Source organism: Hordeum vulgare, chromosome 2H, assembly GCF_904849725.1.
Source record: "Hordeum vulgare subsp. vulgare chromosome 2H, MorexV3_pseudomolecules_assembly, whole genome shotgun sequence".
Classification (NCBI taxonomy): Eukaryota; Viridiplantae; Streptophyta; class Magnoliopsida; order Poales; family Poaceae; genus Hordeum; species Hordeum vulgare.
In genome coordinates this window covers 521,105,039-521,117,044 of record NC_058519.1, presented here as the reverse complement: position 1 = coordinate 521,117,044, position 12,006 = coordinate 521,105,039, and the positions used below count along the sequence as shown (strand labels likewise).

Below are 12,006 nucleotides of genomic sequence, written 5' to 3'. Positions count from 1 at the left end.
CGAATCCAACTTGGTTTGGAAGGTGGAGTCCTTCTTCCCTTTCCCACCTCCTCCTTTTTTTTCTTTTCTCTTTGATTTTCTTCCTATGGCGCATAGGGCCTTCTTGGGCTGTCCCACCAGCCCACTAAGGGCTGGTGCGCCACCCCCAAGGCCTATGGGCTTCCCCGGGGTGGGTTGCCCCCCCGGTGAACACCCGGAACCCATTCGTCATTCCCGGTACATTCCCGGTAACTCCGAAAACCTTCCGGTAATCAAATGAGGTCATCCTATATATCAATCTTCATTTCCGGACCATTCCGGAAACCCTCGTGACGTCCGTGATATCATCTTGGACTCCGAACAACATTCGGTAACCAACCATATAACTCAAATACGCATAAAACAACGTCGAACCTTAAGTGTGCAGACCCTGCGGGTTCGAGAACTATGTAGACATGACCCAAGAGACTCCTCGGTCAATATCCAATAGCGGGACCTAGATGCCCATATTGGATCCTACATATTCAATGAATATCTTATCGTTTGAACCTCAGTGCCAAGGATTCATATAATCCCGTATGTCATTCCCTTTGTCCTTCACTATGTTACTTGCCCGAGATTCGATCGTCAGCATCCGCATACCTATTTCAATCTCGTTTACCGGCAAGTCTCTTTACTCGTTTCGTAATACAAGATCCCGCAACTTACACTAAGTCACATTGCTTGCAAGGCTTGTGTGTGATGTTGTATTACCGAGTGGGCCCCGAGATACCTCTCCGTCACACGGAGTGACAAATCCTAGTCTCGATCCATACTAACTCAACTAACACCTTCGGAGATACCTGTAGAGCATCTTTATAGTCACCCAGTTACGTTGCGACGTTTGATACACACAAAGCATTCCTCCGGTGTCAGTGAGTTATATGATCTCATGGTCATAGGAACAAATACTTGACACGCAGAAAACAGTAGCAACAAAATGACACGATCAACATGCTATGTCTATTAGTTTGGGTCTAGTCCATCACATGATTCTCCTAATGATGTGATCCCGTTATCAAGTAACAACACTTGCCTATGGCCAGGAAACCTTGGCCATCTTTGATCAACGAGCTAGTCAACTAGAGGCTTACTAGGGACAGTGTTTTGTCTATGTATCCACACAAGTATTGTGTTTCCAGTCAATACAATTATAGCATGGATAATAAACGATTATCATGAACAAAGAAATATAATAATAACTAATTTATTATTGCCTCTAGGGCATATTTCCAACACTTTTCTTGTGTAGAAATGATGTTTCTCACTTCTCTCGGTCTTTTTGCTTGCCTTTTTGGCATAATTGCTTGTTTGCTTGCTCGATTGGTCCAAAGTCATGATATTTTCATTATAGAATTATTTTTCATAGTACAAAATAATTGGAGATACAAATTTGGTCCGTGTATAGCTACCACCATGGGTAGCAAATTATTTCCGCTGAAAATATAAAGACGAGTATATTACATCTTCGAGGTTTTGACACCTTCCAAGCAGAGGTACCCACATTATCATAAGTTGGTTTATTGGATTTATCACTCTTCAAAGAAGGTAGCTCATTATTTTCGAGAACACTCAGGCACGGTAGTCAATGACACTCCATTATCAGAAATGATTAACAATAGGGATGCAACTGGCCGAGTGCCCAAGTGGGCCATTGAATTCCTCCCCTAGACATGAAATTCAAAGCAAATAAATCCATCAAATATCAAGCCCTGGTGAAAGACGTAGACGTCGCTGAGAGGGGGGGGGGATAGCCGCTTTAAAATAATTACGATTTAGGCTTGTACAAATGAAGAATAAAACTAACATTTAATTAATCAAGCACAAAACCTAAAACTACCAGGCTCACCTATGTGCACCAACAACTTATGCTAAGATAGATAAACAACTAAGTGATAGAAAGATATATAACAAGAAACAATATGGCTATCACAAAGTAAAGTGCATAAGTAAAGGGCTCGGGTAAGAGATAATCGAGGCACGCGAAGATGACGATGTATCCTGAAGTTCACACCATTGCGGATGCTAATCTCCATTTGGAGTGGTGTGGAGGCACAATACTCCCCAAGAAGCCACTAGGGCCACCGTAATCTCCTCACGCCCTTGCACAATGCAAGATGTCGTGATTCCACTAAGGGACCCTTGAGTGCGGTCACCAAACCCGTACAAATGGCAACCTTTGGGGCGATAACGGAACGCGTACACTTTGACAACCCTTGGGGGCGGTCACCGGTACCTGTACAAATTGCTCGGGGTGATCTCCACAACCTAATTGGAGACCCCAACACTTGCCCGGAGCTTTACACCGTAATGATTGAGCTCCGAGGCGCCACCAAGCTTCTAGGATGCCAAAGCACCCAAGAAGAACAAGCTCTAGGGTACCAAGCACCCAAGAGTAATACGATTCTCAAACTTCACTTCCACGTATCACCATGGAGAACTCAAACCTATGCACCAAATGAAATGGCAAGGCCACACGGAGTGCCCAAGTCCTTCTCTCCCAAATCCCACCACAAGAGCTAATGCTATGGAAGAAAATGGGAGGAGGAACGAAGAAGAACACGAAGAACTCCAAGATCTAGATCCAAGGGGTCCCCCTCACAAAGAGGAGAAAGTGATTGGTGTAAATGTGGATCTAGATCTCCTCTCTTTTTTCCCTAAAAAACTAGCAATAATCATTAGAGGTATTGAGATTTAGCAAGCTTGAAGAAGGTCAACAATGGGGGACAAATACGAGCTGAAAGGATAGGGGCCATTGGGGAAGAAGACCCCCTTCTATAGGTCCCCATGAATCTGCCCGTTATGTGTAGAATAACGTAGGAGCGGTACAACCGCTATATGTATCGATACAACCAAAAAACACGGGTACCCTGCAGAAACCCTACCGAGCGGTACAACCGGTGCCGCACGCGGAAGTACCGGTTGAAAAGTAACTGGAACAACCAGGCCACCACCGCCCAAGAACCGCACCAAACCAGAGACGTGTCTGATGGTACGGCGGTATTAGGCCGGTACAACCGCCTGAAGCTACTCTCCAGGGAAGGCCAGATCAATCGGTACAACCGCCAGGAGGAAATGGCACAATCGCTGTCACGAACCTGAGAGCAGCAACCCTAGGGTATCACCCCTAGGGCAGTAGTTTCACCGGATGTATCGCCCCGACGGTACAACCGCTCGGACAAGCGGTATAACCGAAAGAAAACAAGTAGGACCAGAACTGCCATAACTTCTGCAAATGAGCTCCGAATTGAGCAAATTCAATCTTGTTGTTTATGTAAAAAAGAGGCAGTATGAAAATTCCAATGAGAGATGTAAAACCTCTATGAATGAAGAATCGGCAAAAACTGCAACATCGAAAACGTCATAGAAGATGCATATGCACTCCATTTTCGATGAACTCGAGCTTGTCATGAACATGACCATAGGCTCTACAACTCACAAAGAGAAACACCAAACAAGAACCAAGAAAGATGATGCAAGGATGCAAATGGTTTGAGCTCTCAACGAACGATACAACCAAGCTACTCACTTGAGAGCCCCCTTGATAGTACGACAATCGATCCTATAACCTGGTCTCCCAACTACTACCATTAGACCGATAAAATAGAAAAACCACAAAGGGCAAACCTATACCTTGAACATAGTATACTTGAGATAGATGATGACGATCTTGACTTGTGTTGGCTCGATGAAGACTTGTTGATTGCTCTCCCATACTCCAATATGGGTGAGCCACTCTTTGACACATCTACACAAGCCCATTGTCACCACAATGGATGGCAAGCTTCAAGCATGATCTTTTCGTGATGCTCCACTTGAACTTGCACACCGCAATCTTGATGACGATCACCACTTGTTGTCATCCTCCATGGGTTGTATGAGATCTTCCTCTTGACACAAGCCCATGTAAACATACCTAACCCTACACAGAACTCTCACGTAGACCATGAGTTAGTATACAAAGCGTAATGGATAATGATTACCATACCGTGGGATCACTTGATCCCTCTCGGTACATCTTGTTCACTTTGCGTGTTGATCAACTTGATTCACTCTTTGACTTAGTCTTGATCAACCTTGTATCTTATCTTCTATCTTCATAAAGATGATGCCTTGAAGGTAAACATGAATGTTCACACGATCTTCTTCTTCGAGACATGCTTGCAATAAGCTCAACTCTCACATGATCAATCTTTAGATAAAACCTTGGATACCACCTTGGTCATCATATAAACTCCTTGAAACCAACAAATGGACTTCAAAAAGTGCCTATGGACAAATCATTCGAATATAACTCAAGGAAACCATTAGTCCATAGGGTTTGTCATCAATTACCAAAATCACACATGAAAAAATATGCTCTCACAATTGGTACATCGCGGGTGGTTGGCGGTGGCACCGAAGCTCGATGACTCCCCCTCCAAGGTCAAAAAAGGGACGGGGTGTTATGCACATCGCCAGGACTGACGAGCTACCATGGCAGCCAGCTACTCGACGAGCTACCATGACGAAGGAGGAGACGCGTTCTTGGCGAGGAAGAAAATGAGTGGATCGTCTCTAAAGAGATAATTAAACACATTAAGCATTGCTAGAATGGTGGCCAACCAGCTACACCACGTGGCACAAGCTGGTCGGTCGCAGTGAGAAAGTTTTTGATTTTTCTATAGTTATTTTCAAAATGAAAGTGAGACTTTTTTTCCTTTTCATGAAAAGTTAGTTTAGGTTTATTTTTTTTGTTTGAGATGGATGTGATGTTCACATGATATTTTTTTAATTTTAAGATAAAGGTTGATGCGCACATCTTTCTTTTAGGGCATGAACCATGGAGACATCTCCTCCATGCGGCCTCAACTATTTATCTAATCAAAAAATAACGAGGCCACCGTTTCTGAATTTTTCTAGCCAACCATAGCTGCACCTTGTGGACCCATCATGCAACACTTCTCTTCCCGCATGCATGCATGTCATTCTCCTTCCTCTCTGAATCTCTCTCCTCGCATGCATCAATCATCCTTCGGTCCATTTTTCTTCTTTCTCTGTCTTTTCACGTCTGAAGATGTCAATTCTTCTATAAGCTACACCTTCATCTACAGGGTTATAGCTTTTAGTTCGAGCCTAGGTCCGAACCTAGCTGGACCGGGGGGGGGGGGGGAGAGCAGGTTGAGGCTACCCGTTAGGCATGCTCTTAAGCGGCCCGCAACGACGGAATCCAACTACTAGTATATGGTAAAGGAAAGCCGGTCGTTCCATGGGTGGACCCACGTGCAAACGAACGCATACGTCAATGAATGGTGCGACCGGCCCAAAACTCAGCCGGTCAACCGAATATAATCGTTTTCCTATTATTTATCTATTTTCTGTGTTTTAAAAATCCTGTGAATCAAAGAGGACCTGAATGAGATCGGACGGTGGGCGCTCCCTCTTATGCCTCTCGCTTGCAGGCTGCTCCCAGAGAAAAGGAAAGATAACTTCCCGGACAAAGATCCCTTCTCCTTTCTTCGTTTCGTGCTTTCCCCTCCTTCCTAGCGCGCGCAGACTTGTCCGCCACTTCACGGAAATTCCCCAAGAATACTTCTACATATATATACGCCGCCTGCCTCCGCTGCGGTGTTCCTAGTTTCCACTCATCCGCCGCTGCACCCAAATCACCGCCCTCCGAAGCTTCGTCGCGCAAGGTACGTAGTTTTCCTCCCGCTTCCTCCAATTCGGTGCAATTTTCCATGGAAACTTCGCCTGGTGCGCGCCAAGAATTCGCATTCTTGGTGCTGATGGCAGCTTGTGCGGTAGTTTCTGGGATTTGCCGCCCAGCCTGGGCATTCCTCGGGGTGCCAAGTAGTCTTACTGCCACCAGGCTTATAAATTGGGGTGTTTGTTGGGAGAATCATCATAGCCAAACCCTAGAAATCTAGTTGCCTGCGGCCGAATTGAGATTCTTCTTCTTTCGCTTAGGATTGACAGTCTTAGTTTAAGGATTCTGGGATTAGGATGGATCAATTGGATTTTACAACCAGGGGCGGGGATTTTCGCCAGCAGTCTGCAAGGTTGCTTCTGGATTCCTCTCTCATTGGGGTTAGAGGGGGGAATTTAACCGAATTACAGTGTACACAGGCTAAAATTGCTGCTAGCTTGAATCATGCTGCTTGGGAGCAGAATCCAAGTGGATTTCTTCCAAAGTCGCCTTGCCACGACTATGCTGTTGCCCGCAAGTTAGCTCTACCATGCTCACCGACACAAGGAAAGTATCTTGTCCACACATCACCAAGGAAAGCATATCGACCGAGGAGGTGGAGAAGAGTGGGGAGGGAATTAAGAGTCAACCCATTAGATCTGGATGTCAATTTCTTGGTGCTAGCCACTGGCTACTCATTAGGGATAGTATCAAAGAATTTAGACCAAAGGACATTATGTCCCAGCTTTATTGCAAGCAAATGCTTAGTGGGGTCAGTGATAGGTTCACATCGGAATGGGAAAAGGATTAGGGTGAAGGATTTTGGTTTGGGTGGCGTAGGTTGCAAGACACGTCGATGGGCTATTAGGACCAAGGGAGAGACATCCTTCGGTGAATCTTACCTGATGACATCTGATGCAGGTGATGCTTTTAGCAACAACAGGCATCAAACAATGTCGATGAGTTACGACGGGTCTCAAAGTGAGGATCGGCAAAGTGAGGAGGTTCAGTCAGCATACAAAAAGTTCAGTGCAGGGGATGAGGACGTGATAAGGGGTTTTGTAAATTTGGATGAAAATGAAGAGCAAAATGAAGAAAATGAGTGGAGTTGGGTGCCCCAAGAGGAGGATCCTCTTGCTCGATCAGCTTCTTCGCTTGAGAAAGCACAAGAAGTTCTTGAAAAATTCTTCAAGAAAAATGATGTTCTTGAAAGTGGTATGTTCTTTTCTTTGTTACGTTATGCTCTTTCTGCTTTCATATTACTGGGTAGTACTAGTAATCAATAGGCACCTTTTCCCCACTGCTTGTGAACCATCGACAAACTATGATAGCTTGTTGGTTTTACTACTATGGTAAGTGCTGCAACCTTTAATTGCTGTTGGGACTTAACCTGTGCTGAGCAGTATCAATTGCCCCTGACAACCTGATGCTACTATGTTTCAGATTTCATAATAAATCTGTTGATTCCTACTGAGCAATTGGCTACTGCTAATTTAAGGGTGATAGGTAGTGTATGTGATAATATTTAGTTACAGCTCCAGTCCTTGCAATATACTCCCTCCGTTCCAAAATATATTAGGGATTTCACTAGGAGACTACATACGGAGCAAAATGAGTGAATCTATACTCTAAAATATGTCTATGTACATCTGTATATAGTTTATAGTACAATCTCTAAAAGGTCTTATATTTAGGAACGGAGGGAGTATTTCTGTATTATTGAGCGCTGTTAATGAATAAATACACTATTAAAAAAATATGTCTTGGTATTTTATTTTCATTGTCCGGCCGTGAAGATTTCGACTGTGTTAAGAATCCTTGCACAATATTGAAAGGTTTTCCTCATAACATAATTTTATAAATGAGCTCTTCACAACATAACTAGGCTTAGGTGTTACGCGAATAGCAATGTGCCAATGTGTGCACTTCTGGAAGTGTTATTTTGGCTACTTCATGTTCTAAGGAACCATTTAACTCCCATCACCCTAGGCTATTACTATGTTGTTCCTATGTATACTGGTTAGGTTTTCATCCCCCTGGCCTCTATTGTGTACGATTCTGTTGAATTACCTGTAACAAGTGGTTTGTTCTACCTGTGTTCTTTTTCAGAGATGCTGAAATTGTCTGAACTTGGCAAGGAGTTTGTGGCTGAGGATTCACATGATGGCAACATAGGTTTTCCAGATATAGAGGCTGATGTACTGGGGATGAATCAAAAGATGGAATGTCTTGAGCTGAAACTGAAAGAAGCGTCAGATACTATCACAGAGAAGGATTCAAGATTATCCGAGCTTCAGTCACTTATCAACAGTGCACATACACCAACGCTGCAGACGGAAACCGTCAACACTGATGAGTTGGAGACCGAGCTTGAGAGCCACCTTCAGGACAAAATCGACGCCGAGATTCAGTGTCTGGTCATGATGAAAGCGAGGCAAAACTGGCAAGCCCGGGCCGAGGACCAGATCGCCTTGGAGGAGCACAGGGTCTCCGCCGGGGATGACACGAGAATGCTGCTGAAGCTGCAAGACACGGAGAGCAAGATCGTGATGCTGAAGGAGCAGGTGGACAGACTAGAGGCCCACGAGAAGGAGCTGTCGGTGACGACGGAGATCCTGAGGATGCAAAGTAAGACCTTCAAAATCGGCCTCTTCGGTCTCCTCCAGCTGATCATGCTGTGCCTTTCCCTCAAGATGTTCTTCGCCCAGGACTCTGCCCGCTTCGGTGATCTCGTGCCGACATGATGGCTAACTAGTTAGCGCTTGTTTTAGTCTGTCTGTATGTAAATTCGGTCGATTGATTTGCGTCGTGTTAGGTCTGACCTCGGCACAGTGAAGCTGCTGCCACGCTGTGAAAGTGTAACTAGTCTGAAACTACGTGTGCCCTGCTGTAAATTATCTGTGTGCATATATATATATATATGTTATATCTGTAGGTTTGCCTGACTAAGCTCGTTGGCTGCTTGCATCTACTGGGTGGTGTCAGCAGCAGTTCCGTTTGACAGTTAGTTTCGTTCTGGTCTTCGTTTGTTCAGCAGAGGGACGGGAAGGGCCTGGTTTGACTGCACGTTCCTGATGTGTAACGTCTGAAAATTACAGCGTGCTCTGTAAAATATTTGCAATTTGCATCTACGACAGTTTCTTTGGGAGCCCTTTGCTGAAGAAAAGCTCCCACCGGATCTCCATTTCTTCAGCAGCGGGACCGGAAGGTCCTGGTTTGATTGCCCTTTAAGTGAGTCTTCTATGAAGTCATTACTGACAAGCTTGGATCTGTGTAATTGGCTTGTAAATTTCCTCCGGGCCGTCAGAACTGCACTCTGGATCTGTGGTCTTCTCCCGTAACGGCGATGCCTAAGCGAAACCCGGAGGAAATACAGGCAGCTCTGCGCTTTGACCCGGCGTTTCCTGTTGCCATCCTTTTGTCGCTGCTTCGTTCAAGGGCCAAGACAAACAAAGAAGTTACGAGTGATTAGGCACCACTACGCCAGTAGCATGTTCCTTGGCTGCGCACTGAAGGAGCACCGCGATGGTTCCTTGGCTGCGCACTGAAGGAGTGAATAAACCAAGCGATCATTTATAGCGTCGTAACCGAGACGGTTTCGTTTTTTTTTTCCGAACCGGGCTCTTCCCCTTTTCATTATAAAGCATAACGAAAATGCGATATCTTTTTTTCGAACCAGAATCAGAGAATGAAAAGGAAAAAAGAGAGTTCGAGACAATACCAGAAAACCCCCCGTCTGCGCCTGTCATCAGGAACACAGACTATGGGACGAAAACTTGAAGTATCATCCAAAACCACACAGAACGAAACACTCTAAACACACAAAGTACCGCAAAAGACCCTAACAATTCAACACCACCCGACACCAGGCATCAACAGATCCCAATGGATCAGAGGCAAGCCAACAAAATCACTATAACCCCAGCTCTGCTCTTCCAACAGCGACAACATTACCAGATCACCACTCCTCTCATCTATCTCCTTCATCAGCATGCTCACTTGATTCTGGCATTGGCGGCCCGCACAACAGCAGCATTTCCGACGCATTCTTCTTCAGCATCTCTCCTCCCTTCTTGGTTGCCTCTATCATCCCAGGTTTCTGCAGACCTGCCCGATATTGAATAAATGCACAAGCTGTGAAAACAATTTTAAATGGAGTATTGATTCATTTTTTCTTAAATGTGGCACGATTACAAGCCAACCAAATTGCCCAGCAAATTGCTCACAAACCAACACAGCATATATCTCATTAAAGCCAGGTAAGAAAGCATGAATCCATGCATAGAATTGCCAAATAGAATTAGGACCACAATAAGTTCCTAGCATTGCACACACCGTCCTCCAAACCACCCTGGCTACAAGGCAAAGGAACATCAAATGTTGGGCAGACTCCGGATGTTCACAAAAAGAACAGCGCGGATCCCCCTGCCAATGCCTTTTTTTCATGTTATCCCTAGTTAATATAGAGTCTTGGCACAATTGTCACATAAAGATTTGAAGTTTAAGAGGTATTTTCGCCCCCCAAATCCATTTATAACCGGAACCAGCCAAACTTCTCTCCAGCCATCGATACATGGATTTAGTATGTATTCTTGAGAACTATCAAGTTTCCAGTATATCTCATCTTCCTCTCCCATATTTATATTCTTCAACACATATCTTTTTGACTCACCCTATTTTTGTAGCATTTGATTGGAAAGCCCCCTTCTGAAAGAAGAGAGAGGATTCATATTGTTTATCTTATCCACAATACATTTTTGATCCACACAAATATCAAACAGATAAGGATATCTAGCTTTTAAGGTAAAGTTATCTCCAAAATCATCTAACCAAAGACTAGCAATATTTCCTTTATTTAATTTTATACCTCTACGAGCCATATAATATTCTTTGACTTTCAACAGTGCTTTCCAGCATGGTGAATTATTAGTTTTCTGCTTCACCATAGTCACTGACGACTTTTTGAGATATTTAGCTTTCACAATGTCTTGCCACAACCCCTCTTTTTTTCTAGTTTCCACCACCATTTTGTGAGAAGGCTTATATTCTGCTTTCTCAAGTCCTTCACCCCAAGACCCCCTTTCACTTTGGATCTGCATACCCGACCCCATTTCACCAATGATATCTTCTTTTCTTACCATTGCGATGCCAAAAGAATTTTCTCCTAGGTTTATCCCATCTTTCCAGAGTAGATTTACTTACAACGAACATGGACATGTAATAAGATGGTATGTGTGACAAGACAACATTAACTTTAATAAGTCTGCCACCACTAGATAAGGTCTCACTAATACAGGATTCCCCATGGTTAATGAATTTGTCATCAACAAACAACCAGTCACTCCCCTTAATGCCAGCATAGCTGACTGGAACGCCCAGATATTTAATGGGAAAACTCCCTACATCACAGTTAAACATTTCAGCATAGTTTCTCATTGTCTCATCATTAGCACCAACTGAAAATATCTCACTTTTCAGAAAATTAATTTTCAATCCCGACATGACTTCAAAGAAATATAACCGCAATTTGATATTATGAGCATCTCTCGGATTATCTTCAAAGCATAAGATAGTATCATCCGCATACTGCAAGATAGCAACCCCATGTGTTACCAAATCGGCTGCCAAGCCTATAAAAAGGCCATTTTCCTGAGCCTTAAGAACCATTTTAGTCAGGTAGTCAGCTGCCAAATTAAACAGGAATGGGGAGAGGGGATCACCGTGTCTCACCCCTTTGGAACTTTGAAAGTATTCTCCTACTTCATCATTCAGTTTCAAACTGATAGTGCCCCCACCAAAATTTTCCTAATCCATTCAATCCATTTGGGTTTAAAATCTCTTTCCTTATGACACTCTAACAAAAAATCGGAGTTTACTTTGTCATAAGCTTTATCGAAATCGAGCATAAGCACAATCCCAGTTTTTTTTTCGAGCATAAGAATGATGCAAAATCTCATGGAGTGACATAATCCCATCCATAATATCTCTACCTTTTATGAATGCATTTTGGTGCCTACTAAATAGAATATCAACAAAAGGTTCAAGTCTGATAGTAAGCACTTTAGTTATCAGCTTATACACGCATCTATGCAAACAAATAGGTCTAAATTGTTGGATTTTGTCAGCCCCAACCACTTTGGGGAGTAACGTGATAATACCATATTTGAGCCTGTTCACATCAAGATTATTCTCATAGAACCAACCAAAAAGCAACATCACATATTTTTTTACAACATCCCAACAGTATTGAAAGAATTCAACTGGAATATTATCAGGACCAGGGGCTTTGTTGTGTTTCAAAGAGAATAAAGCATTTTTAA

At 43.6% G+C, this 12,006-nt stretch overlaps 1 protein-coding gene across 1 annotated transcript; it reads left to right on the top strand.

The window, feature by feature from the left end:
* Nucleotides 1-5,496: 5,496 nt before the first annotated feature.
* Nucleotides 5,497-8,620, top strand: LOC123426978. Its single transcript, XM_045110899.1, has 3 exons — nt 5,497-5,693; nt 6,608-6,901; nt 7,796-8,620. The coding sequence occupies exons 2-3, from the start codon at nt 6,640-6,642 to the stop codon at nt 8,428-8,430; spliced, it is 897 nt and encodes a 298-aa protein (XP_044966834.1). The 5' UTR covers nt 5,497-5,693; nt 6,608-6,639; the 3' UTR covers nt 8,431-8,620.
* The last annotated feature ends 3,386 nt before the right edge of the window (nt 8,621-12,006 follow it).

Bases quoted from the DNA above. Each gene is read 5' to 3' on its own strand.
- LOC123426978 (XM_045110899.1), top strand. From the start codon at position 6,640: ATGTCGATGAGTTACGACGGGTCTCAAAGTGAGGATCGGCAAAGTGAG. The intron at 6,902-7,795 runs GTATGTTCTTTT...GTTCTTTTTCAG, and splicing joins AAATGATGTTCTTGAAAGTG to AGATGCTGAAATTGTCTGAA.